We start from the raw sequence: 16,202 nt of genomic DNA, 5'->3' as shown, positions 1-16,202 counted from the left end.
TATCGGGATTTAGGTCTGAAGTATAAAAATTGGCAATGGAGCGCCCCCACTTGACCCTTTGCTTTACTGCATTGATATATTAATAATTTATTTTGTAAATAAATACAGTAAAAGGATTGGTCCATATTTAAGGCCTTTTCACTCTGCATCGGTTATTAGATGACTGGAAATTTGAAATTTGACCATGAGACATACATAGTCAAGTATTCTTGTCTACATCGTAATATTGTCAACCATTCTTTATATTCTATTACATTCTTCATATTGTTATCATAGCTACAGTAAACAAACAAACAAACAAACAAAATCTTAATGTGCTGTTTGGGTTGACATACAGTATTTATTTCAGTGAACGTCCTGAAATACAAAGCGGAATTAATGTGCAATAGAACTATTATGCCTATACGTTTCATACACTGTAAATGGGTATGGTACAAATATCATGAATATTCAAATACTTAGGCTATGACAATTTAATTTCTCTCATGGGAATAACAATGGGCAGCACGGCGGCCGAATGGTTGCAATGTGTTTCACAGTTCAGAAATTTAGGTTCAAATCTAGCCTCCGGCCTTCTTGTGTGACGATTGCATGTTTTCTTCACGTACTCCGACTTCCTCTCACACCTCAAAACATGCATGTTATGAGGTTAACTGAAGACGAGTGTAAATTGTCCAAAGGTGTACGTGGCTGTAAGTGAATGGTTGTTTATATGTGTCCTGCGATTCACCAAAGGTCTGTCTTGTCTGTCTATCTATAAAATAAATAAAATCACACACAAAGCACAAAAACAAAACCTCACTCATGCTTCTCAGACACACCTAACAAGATAACAAGATAATTCAACTGTATAAATCATCATTTTGCAAAGTGGCACTGTACGATCTTCTTTTCCTTTCGGCTTTTCCCTTCAGGGGTCGCCACAGCAAATCAATTGCCTCCATCTAACCCTGTCCTCTGCATCCTCATCTCCCACTACCTTCATGTCCTCCCTCTTTACATCCATAAACCTCCTCCTTGGTCTTCCCCTATAGGGCTCCTGCCTGGCATTTCAAAACTCAGCATCCTTCTACCAATATATTCACTATCTCTCCTCTGGACATGTCCAAACCAGAACTCAGTCTGGCCTCTCTGACCTTATCCCCAAAACCTCTAACATGTGCTGTCCCTCTGATGTACTCATTCCTGATCCTATCCTTCCTGGTCACTCCCAGAGAGAACCTCAGAATGTTCATCTCTGCCACCTCCAGCTCTGCCTCCTGTCTTTTCCTCAGTGACACTGTCTCAAGACCAAACAACATCGCTGGTGTCACCACAGTTCTGTACACTTTTCCTTTCATTTCAGCTGAAACTCTTTTATCACACATCACACCTGACACTTTTCTCCACCCGTTCCAACCTGCCTGTACACGCTTCTTCACCTCTTTTCCACACATCTCCATTGCTCTGGACTGTTGACCCTAAGTACTTAAAATCCTCCACCTTCTTGATCTCTTCTCCCTGTAACCTCACTCTTCCACTTGGGTCCCTCTCATTCACACGTATGTATTCTGTCTTACTGCGGCTAACCTTCATTCCTCTCCCTTCCAGGACAAAACCTCCACCTCTATCTTCCCCTCTAGCTGTTCCCTGCTCTCACTGCAGATCACAATGTCATCTGCAAACATCATAATCCATGGAGATTCCTGTCTGACCTCGTCTGTCAGCCTGTCCTATAGCATAGCAAACAAGAAGGGGCTCAGAGCTGATCCCTGATGCAGTCCCACCTCCACCTTGAACTCCTCTGTCACACCTACAGCATAACTCACCACAGTCTTACAGTCCTCATACATGTCCTGCACCGCTCTCACATACTTCTCTGCCACTTCAGACTTCCTCATACAATACCACAGTTCCTCTCTGGGCACCCTGTCATAAGCTTTCTCCGCCTTCTCTGTACTTCTCTAACAACAATTAATTAATAGATGGGAAAATATCTCTATGTGGGAAGTTTCATGTATTTTTTTATTTTTTTTTACTGAATTGATGACTATCCTCTTCACCGCTCTAGCATTAAAAATAAATCACAAAGTGAACTCAGATTTAACACGAGAAGTCGAATTCTGTCCATCACCGCAGTCGACGTGGAATAGGAGGAGCAGACTTATTGTATCTTTGAAGAGGTCTTTGAGGAGGCACTCGGGTCGGGCAGGACACATAACGCTCTTGTGACATCTTATCTGACATGCTGTAAGACAAGGTGGCACGTGCATTGGCTCGCAGTTATAGTCAAGAAAAACATTTCATTATCAACGCTCCCATGTAATGGCACTGTGAGTTAGCATATCTGCTTCATAATTGAGGAGTGGTTAGCATGTCTGCTTCAAACTTGTGAGGTTTGGTGCTCGAATCACGGCCCCGCGGTCTTGTGTGGAGTTTGGTTGTTCTCCCTGTCTTTGTGTGGGTTTTCTTCCCACATCCCAAAACATGCATGCCAGGTTCACTGAAGACTCTAAATTGTCCATAAGTGTGATTGTGAGTGTGAGTGTGTGTGCCCTGTTGCTTGCCCCAAGTCAATTGTGATCGGCTCTGTGAATAAGCAATCTAGAAAATGGACGATGGTTGGATGGAAAGGCAACAGGCTAATGGTACCTTCTGCCATCTAGTGGCAGAGTGTTGAATTGTTCTATTTTTAACTACCTGTACATTATCTCACTGGCATGGATAGATAAATAAAGGCAAAGGCTACTAATACAATTTGTAGTAAATATAAGATAATTTCCTGCAGCAAAGTGTGCCATGGAAAAATGGATGGATACTTTGAATACGCCAATGGTAGCAGCGATTCACATAGAGGACTTTGACACAGCTGGCATGAGATAAATTCTCACTCAGCGTGCTGATAGTTGTTACTTGGCTCAGACAGACAGGAATGGTTTGATATACGCTACTGCATTTGACCTTATTAGTTACATTTCACATTAGATCTTCTATACAATTCACCCATTTAAGTTCATACAACTTTTTCTTTTCTTTTTTTTTTTTTTTACATTTGGATACAATATTCTGAATGGAAAAATTGAATAAAACAACTGAGTATGGCCTGGACAAGACCAGTGATTACCAATCAGAGTGCCATGGAAACCTAGTGGAGTGTGAGAGCTCATTCAAGTGCCACAGTAAATTGCCAATTTTCACTAAATTTGTGCAAAAATTAATACTCATGTATCTTTGTTCATTTATCTATGCAAGTGCTGAAAGGCAGAACTACCAAATACTCGGCTATTAGATGGCAGAAATACAGTACACCTGTGCATCCACCTGCTGCCATTCATACAAATTTTGTTTGATGGTGTGCTGTTTTTTTAATGTAAAATGCATGCCTTGGTTCAATAAAGGTTGGGAAACACTGTTCTAAATGATCAACACAGCACACTATAAAGGCATGGTTGGATGATCTTGGTGTGCATGAACCTGACAAGCCCTGACCTCAACCCTTATAGCTGCAAAGAAGGCGTCAACTACATATCAGGTTCCATTTTTACTTCTGGCCATATGTCCTAAGTTCCTAACACTTGCACGTGGCATACAATACATTCTCCTCACGGATCCCAAGTATATTTTTGGAGTGTCCAATGTCATATTGCTTTGTTTACAGTTACATTCTTTTTACTGTGCATATGTTCATGGTCATGGATAGACTGACCTTTGTGAATTGCGTGTAGGAATTCTGGGTGGAATGAGGGGAGCAGCATCAGAAGGCCGTGGAGGTCTTGGTGGAAGAGCGGCTTTTTCTAAAGAGTCCTTGGACAAAACAAAATATGTAATACTGTGTTGTATTTCTAACATAGACAAACACCTTGAAAAAAATAAAAGATGACAGGAATGCTTTCCAGCCCTTTTCAGGCTTACCTCGAAATCCGGCTCTGTTCCGCTGCTGTAGCTTAAGTTGCTGTGAGTGCTGAGTCTGTTGCTCTCAGTACCTCATGTAAAAGAAAACATACACTCACTGTTCATGACATTAGATCCTCATACTTAATTGAAAGAAATCCAAGAAAATTAAACCAAAGTACAGTAACATAACATGAAGTTGTCCTTAAACAAGTGTGACCATACGTTAAACAAAAGTGCTGTTTCGCACTTTAGTTGCAATTCTGTAACACACTTGCTCCTTTTTTCAACACACTTGCTTCTGCACACTACACACTATTTCATTCATACGACACTTAGTTCAACAATGAAATTTCAGGGAACCATTGGGAAACCACATCTATTCAAAATATAACACACATTGTTTGATTGAAGATACTTAGACACACACCTCAAAATATTTACTTAGAAAATTGAACACCAATCAGTCCACTACAAAAAGGAATCAGTTAAGCCATTTTGAGAACTTTGTAAGCATGGAGGCAGGGAGGAGGAAGACAGAAAGAAGAAGACATGGGCAAGGATTGCAAGGCCATGCAAGGATTATTATTTCTGATGACATATAGGAGCAACTTTAGTGGACCATGTCATAAACCATGGCCTTACTGGTAGGGAGGCTGGGCAGAGAGTGCATCCTAATCCAAGCTGTCCATAATAAGGACATTCCGACTCAAAAAATATCTTCAGCTCTCTACTCAGACTGTATCTTAAGTAATTATAGTACTCTACCAAATCAAAGTACCGTATCACATTTACTATATTGCAGGGTGACTAATTTTTGTTGTTGTTGTGTCTTATTTACTTGTGTGTAGAGTTTTGACAAATTTGAGACAAATTTAGCAAAGTGTGTTCAAGCAATGGGCAAAAACTGTAAAGGTTCAATTTCTCTCTCTTCTTGTATTTATTCATTTGTTTTTTTAATTTTGGTCCCAAGACTCAATTTTATTAGAAGCTAAAGAACGCATCTCAACCAAGGTGGCAATAATTACGGAGGGCAGTGTACATACACAAAACAACCATTCAATTAACCCAAGTGTGTTTTTACAATCGGGGAGGCCCAGGCGAAAAACAACGCAAGCACAGACGGAACATAGAAAGTCCATGCGCCAAGATTCAATCGTGTAAGCTCTCCACTGTGAATGAAGATGCTAACCACAAATTAACAAATCACTTTACCACTGTGCTGTCAGAGTGGTATTATATTAATGTATTAATATGTGTAGAAGCATATTGCATGAAACAAGGAGGTGTTACTAGTATTCTGCTTTTAGACAAAATATCCACAAAGCATGAGATGCCTTTTGTGTTGACAAGGAAACATGAAGAACTACTGAGCTCGATCGTCAAGTAGAAGTTACAGTAAAGACCCACTAGATGTACTGGATGTGCTCCCTGTCTTCCAGCTTCCTCTTTGGATAAGATGAGCAGCTGAGGAGGACGGAGGCACCATTCTGGGCGATCCGTCGTATAAAGCACACTCCAATGTCACAGTGGCCCCCCAAAAGGAGTTTCTCTGCAGTGGAGCACTTATCTCGTAGTCTGATAGGAGACAAACAGCATCATGCAGTATCCTTATTTAGACAATCTTGAAAATGGTATGTTCTAAATTTACAATTAACCAAATGGTATTTTGTCACTTTATTCTGACTAAATAAAGACATATCCTACAACATATATTACCAAGCTCCTTCCCTGCCTTTTCTCTTTCATTGTGACGCCTGTTGATGCTCTCTCGTAATCTTTTCAGGTTATCCTGAGGGAAAGAAACAGACATGCAGGAGACGCATTTACTGCTCATACATGAGCATTTCACACATGGTCACACTTTTACCTGCTGATAGCGCACTGAGCTTGCTCTGCTCTCGTGGTCCAGCTGCCAAGCTTTAAATTCGTTGACAGCTTCATCCACAGTAATTTCTCCCACTTTGACCCTCTCTTGAAGAGTTATGAGTTGTCTCTGACCGGGAGTCTTCATCCCAGCAAAAAAGTCATATACGGGAATGGGGGGCTCCATCGCTGACTGAGCTGCAGGTGTGGAGAGGCACTTGTTAATTGTGGAATGCTTCACTTGGCAAAAAATGAACTGCAAATAAATTGTGTTGTACAAAGTCACATAAGCACTGAAACACAACTATAGGTAATATGTATTGCTATATCTCAGAATTTTAGTTGGGATTGGTCAATCAATTATTCCCATTTAACACAAATTCGAATGTGACTAGTTAACTGGACAGTGATAAGAGTGTGTTCACACTTGTGCAACCACATCATCAGAGTTGTTTATTTTATGATTCCTAGTTACAGTTCACATTAATATTGGTTTAAGTTTTGACAAGATTCCTATTGGTCTCATTTTTTTTTACATCGCAAAAACCTGGCATTTCTATGTATGAAAAGTGCTATATGAATAAAATCTGACTGATTGATTTGGATAGAGGTGTGAAACCTTTTCTACCTGCTCTAGAATGAGGTTTTTTTTTCGTTTTATAATACAGCGGTTCATTTATTTTTACACTTGTATGACTGTTACAACTGCTATCATGGTGGGTTAAACTATAATCTGGAACAGATGAATTATATTCATATTTGCTAGGCAGCGTTGCTGCCTGTGCTTGCTTAGCATGTCTATCTTGCCGTTTTTACGGTCAAGGTTCAAATCTTGGCTTCAGTTTTCTTTTTCTGGGTATTCCGGCTTCCTCCACATTCCAAAATATACATGACACATTCATTGAAACTCTTAATTGTCCAGGTGCGATTGTACGTGTGAATAGATGCTGTCTCAACTGTATATGTCCTGCAATAAGAGGAGGAACTGGATGGAAGGATGGGAACAATTACTTTCAAAATCAAACTAAATAGAATTTGACCAGCAGATTGAATTTGACCTCAGACATTCCACTGTACTCAGCCTGTTTACCTTCCTGATACATTTCCATGGTTTGACTTTGGGACGTAGCTTTATCTGAAAATACTGTCAAAAGTGCAGAGTTAGTAATCCGGGAGCAAAATTTGAGGTCTAACGATTGAATGTGAAGTACCTCTTGAAATATATGTTTCGGGCTTTTCAGGTTCAGGCTCAATTTCAGGTCTAGGGATCGGGGCTGGTGGTCGGGACAGGACTGCTGCATTGTTTTCATCCAAAGTATCATAAATGTCTTCACTCGGGAGGTTGTATGGGTCGAACTCAGTATCATTTTCATTCGGGTCATTCGACTCAGGGTTTTCCATTTGCTCACATTTAAGTTGCTCTCCTTCACCCTGGACTATACTGTTGTGAGGTTTGGCTGAAAAAAGAAAAAAAAAAGAAGACAGTTATCTATTATACATTTTAGACCATTGCGATTCAAGAATGTCATTTTTAAGATTGTTCACCTTGAAAAAAAGTCCTCAGCATAGCGTCCTCTGGGTTTTCCACTACAGCATTCATCTTTTCATCTACAGGCACAGCAGCAACATTATCAGAGTCCGTATTTGCAATCTTTCTTCAAGATTCTCATTTGGACTAATCAAAATATCAAAATATCATATAAAGACAGTAATTACATAGATCATCTGCACACTCAGGGTTTATGCCCAGCATTGACACATACATGTCATCGGGACAACCTGAGTACTTGGTAGATGACATCTCTTCGTAGTCCTCTGTACTCTCATCTGGATCTTCGTTGGGAGATTTGAGCATATCTGCAGTCTGTTCCATTTGTTAGAAAACAAGATATAGTCAAATATAAACTCTGATATGCCGATTGACTGTGAAAAGCATGGAAAACAGAACATGTAATTATTGGACTTACAACAAATTCATCAATATACTGTCGGAGATCAGGGAAGCCACTCTTTTCCGCCAGCGTGTTTGGATAATCTCCATTCTTGTTCATCACGCTGTAAGCTTGCAGCGCCCCGGGAATCTGAAGGAGGAAGCTAGTCAACTTCTTCAGGCCATACTTTGCAGCAAAGTGGAGCAACGTGGGAAGTTCCTCATTGCGCTTATCTAAAGGACACAGTGTTAGTTAGCCTAGTTAGCTTTCTGGCAAAGTTACAGGATTCATGAGTAAAAGGTTAAGTGGCAGATACATTTATGTTGGTGTTCTGCGTTCAATTTTTCAATGCATATAGAGCTTTGATCTCACAGAGTGGGCGCAATCATTTTCATTTGATTTTTATTTGTTATTGGAGCTAAATCTGGTGTGATGACAGAAAATTGCATTCTCTGGTACATGGGGCCCCTCATACATACTATAGGTTCATTCAAAACTATTCAACTCCCAAAGCAAAATAATTTGTTTGCATTTGCATCATATACAAACTCTCATTAGGTCACTATAAAAAATAATGGCTTCTAAGATTGTTAGTTGTGCTGAGTGGTTTAAATAGATCTTGTTTTGTTAGTTGACTACGCCGTATGTTTGTTAACTTTGCAAATGACTCAGGCGTATACTTACATGTCACCATTCATGCTTGACTAAAACAACAAATCTAATGGTGGTCTAAGACTGTTGCAAAGTTCATGGTTTTGGTCAGCATGACTCTACTGTAGTTAATTTTACTCCATGATTGCTTTCCAGGGGATGGTAAACAATTTACGGTGTCGTTAAGTTCTGAAGACATGCCTTGAACATTAGGACATTTTCTGAAAGTGGATATCAAGCCAAACATATATTTTTCACTGATATGTTCTATGCATGCCCACTAGTGGAAACAAGGCATTCTGATAAATATTGCGTTTGTGGAATAAGAGTTAATCCACTCGTTTTTAGCCATCGCTGGGGGCGGCTATTTTGTCACTTCTGTCGACTGAAAATGACATCACAACTACCCAGGGCTCAGGTAACGACCAATCACGGCTCAGCTTCAGAAAACAGGCGAGCTGTGATTGGTCGTTCCCTGAGCCCTGGGTAGTTGTGATGTCATTTTCCTTCGACAGAAATGACAAAATGGCCGCCCCCTGACATGGCTAAAAATGGGTGGATTTTGCTGCTTAACTCCTATTGCACGAACGCAATATTAATCAGAATGCTGTGTTTCAACTAGTGGGCCTGCTGGGAACATATTCTTTGAAAAAAATAGTTTGGGTAGATTTCCACTTTAAAGGAATTCTCTCAAACAGATTAGCAAGAACAGGTCTGTTGCACTCACATGCCGCCATATTGTGCTCCTCTATCTGTCTGATCCCAAACAGCTGAAGACATGCTGGCATCTTGGATTTTATTGAGTCCGTTAACATTTTGTCCAAAAGATCAATTGAATTGGACATCAAATTGAATGCCTTGTAGAAGAACAAAACAGGATACATATCAAAACCGTGGAGAATAGCATGGGGATTCAATAAATAATCCAATGTCTCACCTGGCAGAGGAAATTTATGGGATCAGCAGCATTTTCAAGACAGCGACTGACTTCTCCCATGTTGGTATAATAGGTGACACACTTCAAGCTTATACGGGATTGATTAGAGCACAGTGTGAGTGATACCTCCCCTGCGGGCATTTCTAGGAAGTAAAATAGCAATCATAAATTTGAGTGAGAAAAGTATGTTCAAAATGTCCTGGATGTATTTGTTTACTGATTTCAAACCATTTTCAAGTGATCCTACAAATGAGTCAGTTTCCCACTGATTACGGATCACTACTTTTGTATTCCAATGGTTGTCGTGAGAACAAGCAATTATGCTAAAATACAAAATTGAATTTTGGAATATTTGTCAGTGAAGAAAGAATGAAGGACTTGAATTCTGAAATGACTTACCGGGTGCAGTGAGACTTATTGTGAACTCATTTACAACAGTGCATGGAACTTTTTTTGTCAGGTTAGTTCCAGAAGAAAACTCCACTTCTGGTGATGACAGATCATCTACTTTATCAGTAAAGATGATAAAAATGCTCTCCTCCACCTGAACAGCAAACAGAATCAGCTCAATGAAACAACGGACCATGTAGAGCGCATGTCCGGAACATCTCCTTTGGTGTCATGGTGTAATGAGCACATGCTTACCCCACACAGAAGTCGGGTTGGTTGAACAGAGAGGCAGTTGATGCATGAGTGTGGACTCATTTCCTTGCTTACTGAAAGACCCGTGTTCACACATTCATCATCCTTCAAAGCTCGTTTTTGACACTCTCCTGACATCACTTCCTGTGTTTCAGCAGCGAACGTATCTTCACTTGAAGAGGCTTGTGCGATGTGCAGCTGCTCTGAGGCTGTGCATTTGATGGAATGTTCTGCCTGTAGCCTGCCTTTCAGAAAACAAATAAGAGACAACAACACAGTCAAACAATCGACTAAAATTGGACTGAAAGAGCAGACCTATAACATAAGATGTGGTTGTCAACCAAACAAAAGACAATGAATGATTCAATTAAATCTGGGAGATATTCAATTAACTGTTTTTATTAGCAAGGGGTGTTTCAAATATTTTGCCTTCCTTATTTGCACAAATGCAAGCGGCAAATTATGAGAAATGGCTTTCTGTACAGTCCAGTGCGTCCTCAGCCTCAGTCACAACCACAACATGATAAACGGTTTATTTTGAGAAATGTTTCATTTTGAAGCGGATCAAACTATTTTGATTCAGTGATTCAGTGTTTTGTGGATTGTGTCGTGACACCTTTATACATGATCCTTTCCTGTTTTTTTTTTTTTCTTATAGCAGCAAAAAAAAATAATTACAGCCGAACTGAGAGCAAACCTAAATGGTCAGTAGCAGCAACGATGAAGTTAGCATAATGATACCGTGTAAAGACAAATTATGATAACAAGAATATGAAGCCGTCAGCCTACTGTCGGTTATGGTCTCCAAAATGGCCGAGACATAGATATCAGGTTCATCCTCGGCGTGCAGTTTCCTCCAATTGGACCAGTCTTCAAAGCCATCAGCCGTCAGTATGTCTTCTTCAGACACGCCGCACAACAGCGCCACCACTCTGTGTGATGGGTGGAGCAGGCTCTTAATGGCTCCTTGTAGCTCAAACTCAGACATGAAGTCTATGAATCCTCCAGTGAGGAGCAGCACAACGCATTTGAAGCTATGGACGTTTTCAAAGTTGTGCCCATGGAGCTGATCAGCAAGGCCGATGGTGTAAAGCAAAATTGAGCTCTTGTGGAACTTCTTGGAGGACTTCTCCAGGATCTGCTGCAAATATGTTGCCCATTCCTCTGCCTCAGCAGTGTGCAGAATTAGGAGCTCATGTGTTGAGAGGACTGCAGAATTAACTGTAGAATGTAGAAAAAAAGTTTATACATTTTATTCTATTTATGGTTCACCCTATAAATAGAATACTTGGAAATAACTGTATTTAGTAGATTTAAAGTGGAAATCAACCCAAACATTTTTTTTAAGAATATGTTCCCAGCAGGCCCACTGGTTGAAACACGGCATTCTGATTAATGTCGTGTTTATGGAATAAGAGTTGATCTACAAAATTCACCCGTTTTTAGCCATGTCAGGGGGCGGCCATTTTGTCATATCTGTCGAAGGAAAATGACATCACAGCTACTCAGGGCTAGTGAAAATAAGTACGTTATTAAATATACCTGAATGTGTTTTTTATGTAAGGAGCATGCAGTCAATGTCACTTCATGTAACTGGAAACGTTGGTATTTATTTGCACTAAACCTCTATGATCCAGCCAAACCATGTAAAATGAATTACAATCCTCGTAATCATCACAAATATTATGCTAATGATGTGACACTGGCGATATTATACGTTCATTTCCATGTAGCTGCCGCTAGTGTTTATCATGGTAATGCTCGACAACATACCAGCCGTCCGGCTGTGGAATGTCAAGGTGAGTGCGGTCTGAGCATGAATGTCCAAACTGTTGGCTATTTCAGTGCAGAGAGTCCACAAGGAATCGTACAAACACAGCACTGTGTCAACAGCAGTCAGAGTAATTTAGTTTGACTCATTAAAGTGTTTAATCAGGTCAAGTTCACCTCTGTGCTTGCTAACTGGGAAAGAAACTCAACACGAGTAATCACCTTCATCACAGTTTCCCAATGATGACAGTTCTGAGTGAGTTGACATGTATTTGTTAATGGGCTGCTGCCATGCGCCATCAACAGATCTTGGACTTGTGAGACAGGAAAGCAACTGACATATGAATTGAACCACAAAGGAGGGCTGAAAGTCTGTCTTCCTCTTTTGTTGAACTCATACAAAAGGATTAGCAATGACATTTTTTTAAATTAAATCACATTTGAGTACACCAACACAAATTATAATTTATTTTTTTTACCTGAGTCCCCACAAGCGATTTGTTCTTCCATGTTTATGGTGTCTTGAAGGTGTGTAAAATCAGTCCACAAGGAACATAGTTTGAAGAAATGTGTCCTTTTATTCGCCCCAAAAACAAGTGACTTTGCGTCGTTCCGCAAACAGAAATAAGTTAGCTTTCACCCGTTGCCGCTGTATCAATAGCAACATTCAGTTTCCTGATTTTAGCGGCTCACGCCCACTTCCTGAAACAGTTGAAGAAGTGAGAAACACACCACAGTCATGACTAAAATGTGCAACATGTCAGTGATTATGCGAAACCTTGTCAACTCTGGAGGCCTGATTATTCAAAATAAGAGGATGGAAAGGGGGAGCCAGAACACACACACACACACACACACACACACGCACGTCAGTGAGTAAAACAGATACTGTACTGTAATTTTGTGTTTGTGCGACACACAATAGGAAATATTAATATGTATCAGCAGAATCAGTAAGAATCCATATGTCACAATAGCATCAGTATCAATCCAAGTGTATTTGTGTTTCTTCATATTTATCTATTTTTGAACAAGGTAAACACTAAATACAAAGGGTTTCATGCTTCGGTGGCACAAAAAAAAAATCTGAATCTGCTGATATCAATGTAAACATCTATTCAAATGAAAGGCATTCAGGCCAGTAAAAGCTGTTTCACTTTCATATGAGAATAACAAATATACATGATATCAGTCATGTACAATGTTTAAAACCATGACCAAAGAGATCTTAACAACAAAAATATATGAAGTATATAAAAATGTATAAGCGTGCGTGTAATTTTCTCAACAAATAGAGTAACTGGCAGCTAGTATAAATCACCGCGTTAGTCTTAACACAAGAGGGCAGCAGAAAATCATTTCACTCAGTCTACTGACATTTCTTTCACTGTCACTTTGTATAGTATAACAACCATGTAACATCTGAGAAGTAATTTATATATATGCATGTGAATTTTAAAGTCTTTCAGTCATTTCATTTGACAATTATTATTTTGTTTATAGTTTGCAGTGCTGTAGATTATTCTAACCTAATTAATTAATGAGATTATTCCATGTAATTTCTGAAGCATTGACCCAATGTAATGCATGCCTTCTTCAGCCTACCATGACTGGCTTTGTATACCTGCTTATTATAGTCAATTGCCGGTACATAGTATTTACTCAGTGTCATAAAATCGCCACAGCCAAGTAAATAAAGTTTCATCATATCTTTGCTACTTTGGAACAAATAAGATAAATTAAAGCCTCAATCTAAACAATAAGTGACAGTTGGGACTGTAAGTGGTTTCTGAGGTAAAACACATTTTTATTTATGTCTGGTCGAAAGTGTTTAAGGCTACACCAGTGGAACATTTTCCCCAGATTGATGTACCCATATCTGGACAACTTGAATGCCAATGAACACACAGTAATCATGGATGATCACTGAATAACCAGATTTTGGCACGCCTTCAGGATTCTGAGGTAATACCTAAAACAGCAATTGGCACCATCCAACCACCAAACCACCACATTTCTTGTGGAAATTCTTTACATAACCAAATACACACATCAAATCAAACCCCCCAAAAAGATGTTAGCTGGCCACTTCAACATTTATAGGCCTGTCTAGTGTATTTTGGCTTCACCTGTGTATTTGCAATGGCCTCAATCAAAGTTTCCTAATACTGTAGTTACAAAAGACAGCTTATTCACTTGTCTTACAATAAATCCTGGCCGTGACATCAATTTACTTAGCTTTGCCTCTCTCCAGTTATACAATTAGTTTGGTTTCTACTTTGACCTTCTGCCATGGAGACCTTTTAATGACTGTAGCAAAAGTTCACTCTTTGGCTTTTGAAACTCCCTGTGAAGAACAGGGTGATCCATGACCCGTCTTTAAGAACAATTTCCTGTAGAAAACGAATCCCCTAATTTTTTCTAACCCTGCTATTAGCCGCCATATGCATGACCGTCTCGTTACCTTTTGTTTGGTCTCCTTTAAAACCACTATCTTTTAGGTGGCTCAAGTCAAATCCCTACAGCCCGAGTTTAATAAGAGAATATTTTGCTCCTATATTTTAACCTTGTTAGCCAATATCCTGTTTTGTTTTGTTTTTTTGTTTTTAAACTTTTCACACACAGCAACTCTGCTAGAGATTTTTTTTAGGTCACAACTGAGACCTGACATCCTGCTTCTCAGGGCACAAATTTCAAGAGCTGAATTGCTAAAAGCTTTAATAAGGAAATAATATGACTTTGTGACTTCAGCATCGATTATTTTTAATAATCCCTTCATTTGTTAGTGTCATTTCCATTAACAATAAAGATTAATTCTAATGTAATGTAATATATCATCACCTTATGACAATTTTAAAAATTAGAATCATGTGTTTCAAACTCCCAAGGACTTGTAGAGTTGAGTAAGGAGTCGTACATCTAATTATAGTTACAGGAAAAAAAAAACATGTAATTAGATCACAGGTAAATTTACAAAAATATTGAATTATTTTGCAGGATTACATTTTTAATGCAGGCAGGCAGTTGCAGGCTGTTGATTTGAGCCCTTGCCCGCATTCAAACTAGCGGGTCAAGCTACATTTTCCGAAGTTAAGTGGATAGCTGGTCATAATACAGTATAGCTCAATGGAACGCCATTGCTCATCCTCTGGAAAGTTTTTGTTGGCCATTCAGGCAAATGACAGGCCACTGCATACATGTTGGTTTTACCAAAAACGGCCAGTTTAAAAGTGACTCGAAGGGAATGGGTGGTGACTGTCTGAATTCACAGAAGGACTCATCCTTATTGCGCTGTAACATTTACAAAGAAAATGTGACTGGTTAGAATTATCTGGTCTGCTGTTGGTCACACATGGGGGAGTTAGCAAGCTATCTGTCAGGACTATCTGTCTATCTATCTATCTATCTATCTATCTATCTATCTATCTATCTATCTATCTATCTATCTATCTATCTATCTATCTATCTATCTATCTATCTATCTATCTATCTATCTATCTATCTATCTATCTATCTATCTGTCTGCAGAAAGGTAAACAAGTGGTTAACACGTCTGCCTCACAGTTCTTATGATTTGAATTTGATTTGCGGGTGCTTTGGCTTCCTCCAGCATCCCAATATCATTCAGATGACAGTGTTTCTCCATTGGTTTGGCTCATTACTTGAAACAGAAATGACATTCTTAAAACTACTTTAGCTAAACAGTTTTGCAGTTCTGTGCAACAATACAGCTCATTAGCAAAAGCTCATATCTCTCCCAAAACCCTTCACACATGCTTCAAAACTACAGTAGATGCCGTTCCCAACAGTCAGTACCACCAAAATTACAAAGATCCTTCTCAATTGCTATGGCTTATTTGCTTTTACTTAGAGCTTTTGCCCAAAAATAACCTGGATGGTTTAGCACAACCACCATGGATCACGTGCAAAAGCTCCTATCTCTCCCAAAACAGTTTGTGTCAAAACTAAATTCCTTTCTCATCTAAAAAGTCAGTGGCCCAAAATGCATTGTCTCTTTGGCGTTGTGGAAGTCTGCAAGTCAAAATGCCTAGATGTTCTGTCACGATGTCACGAGGTCTAGATAACAGAATATAAGGATGTATAAAACTGAGAGAAAGAAAAAAGGATTTCCCTGTCAAAAAAACAAACAAACAAAAAACAACAACATAGACCACCATGGCTTTGCTGTGTTTTCGTGCTGGTCTTGCTGGTGTCACCAGCAAAGCAAAACTGCAAAACCAAAACATAAAAGCCAAGCTTTGAACAGCCGGACCTTTGGTCACTGGGCAACCTGTTGTATGAAGTGAGCCACAGCCGCCCATCAGGACCGGCATGTTGCTGGGGTCCAGGCAGGAGCTGGTGATAGCTGATTACCAGCTCGTCTTGCTGGTTTCACCAGCGACCAGGGTAACAGAGTGAGAGAAGTAATGAAAAGTAATCAAATTACATCATTTTAATATAATGGTACTTGGATTACATTGCTAACTTTGTTTTTTTTTTTTTTGCATATGGTAATGGAGTAATCCGAAAGTAAT

General features: G+C 39.4%; 1 protein-coding gene across 1 annotated transcript; it reads right to left on the bottom strand.

Annotated features, from left to right (window-relative positions):
* Positions 1-320: 320 nt before the first annotated feature.
* pik3ap1 (phosphoinositide-3-kinase adaptor protein 1) lies at positions 321-12,341 on the bottom strand. The gene is made up of 17 exons (XM_086046063.1): positions 12,147-12,341; positions 10,687-11,118; positions 9,901-10,142; positions 9,655-9,799; positions 9,256-9,398; positions 9,046-9,175; positions 7,704-7,900; positions 7,453-7,600; positions 7,282-7,344; positions 6,948-7,193; positions 6,827-6,880; positions 5,741-5,934; positions 5,590-5,662; positions 5,281-5,448; positions 3,892-3,962; positions 3,686-3,783; positions 321-2,227 (listed from the first exon to the last, which is right to left on the bottom strand). Exons 1-17 carry the CDS (start codon positions 12,175-12,177, stop codon positions 2,110-2,112), a joined length of 2,553 nt encoding a protein of 850 aa, XP_085902189.1. The 5' UTR covers positions 12,178-12,341; the 3' UTR covers positions 321-2,109.
* Between the last annotated feature and the right edge of the window lie 3,861 nt (positions 12,342-16,202).

This window comes from Filicampus tigris, chromosome 11, assembly GCF_054856515.1.
Source record: "Filicampus tigris isolate MCC_2025a chromosome 11, RoL_Ftig_1.0, whole genome shotgun sequence".
In the NCBI taxonomy this organism is placed as follows: Eukaryota; Metazoa; Chordata; class Actinopteri; order Syngnathiformes; family Syngnathidae; genus Filicampus; species Filicampus tigris.
The sequence above is the reverse complement of the archived record's forward strand: the minus strand, read 5'-3'. Positions and strand labels throughout refer to the sequence as shown.

Coding starts and splice junctions, on each gene's coding strand:
- pik3ap1 (XM_086046063.1), bottom strand. CDS start 12,177: ATGGAAGAACAAATCGCTTGTGGGGACTCAG. Junction 9,800..9,900: donor CAACCCGACTTCTGTGTGGG/GTAAGCATGTGC, acceptor TTTGCTGTTCAG/GTGGAGGAGAGCATTTTTAT. Junction 9,176..9,255: donor CCATAAATTTCCTCTGCCAG/GTGAGACATTGG, acceptor TTCTTCTACAAG/GCATTCAATTTGATGTCCAA.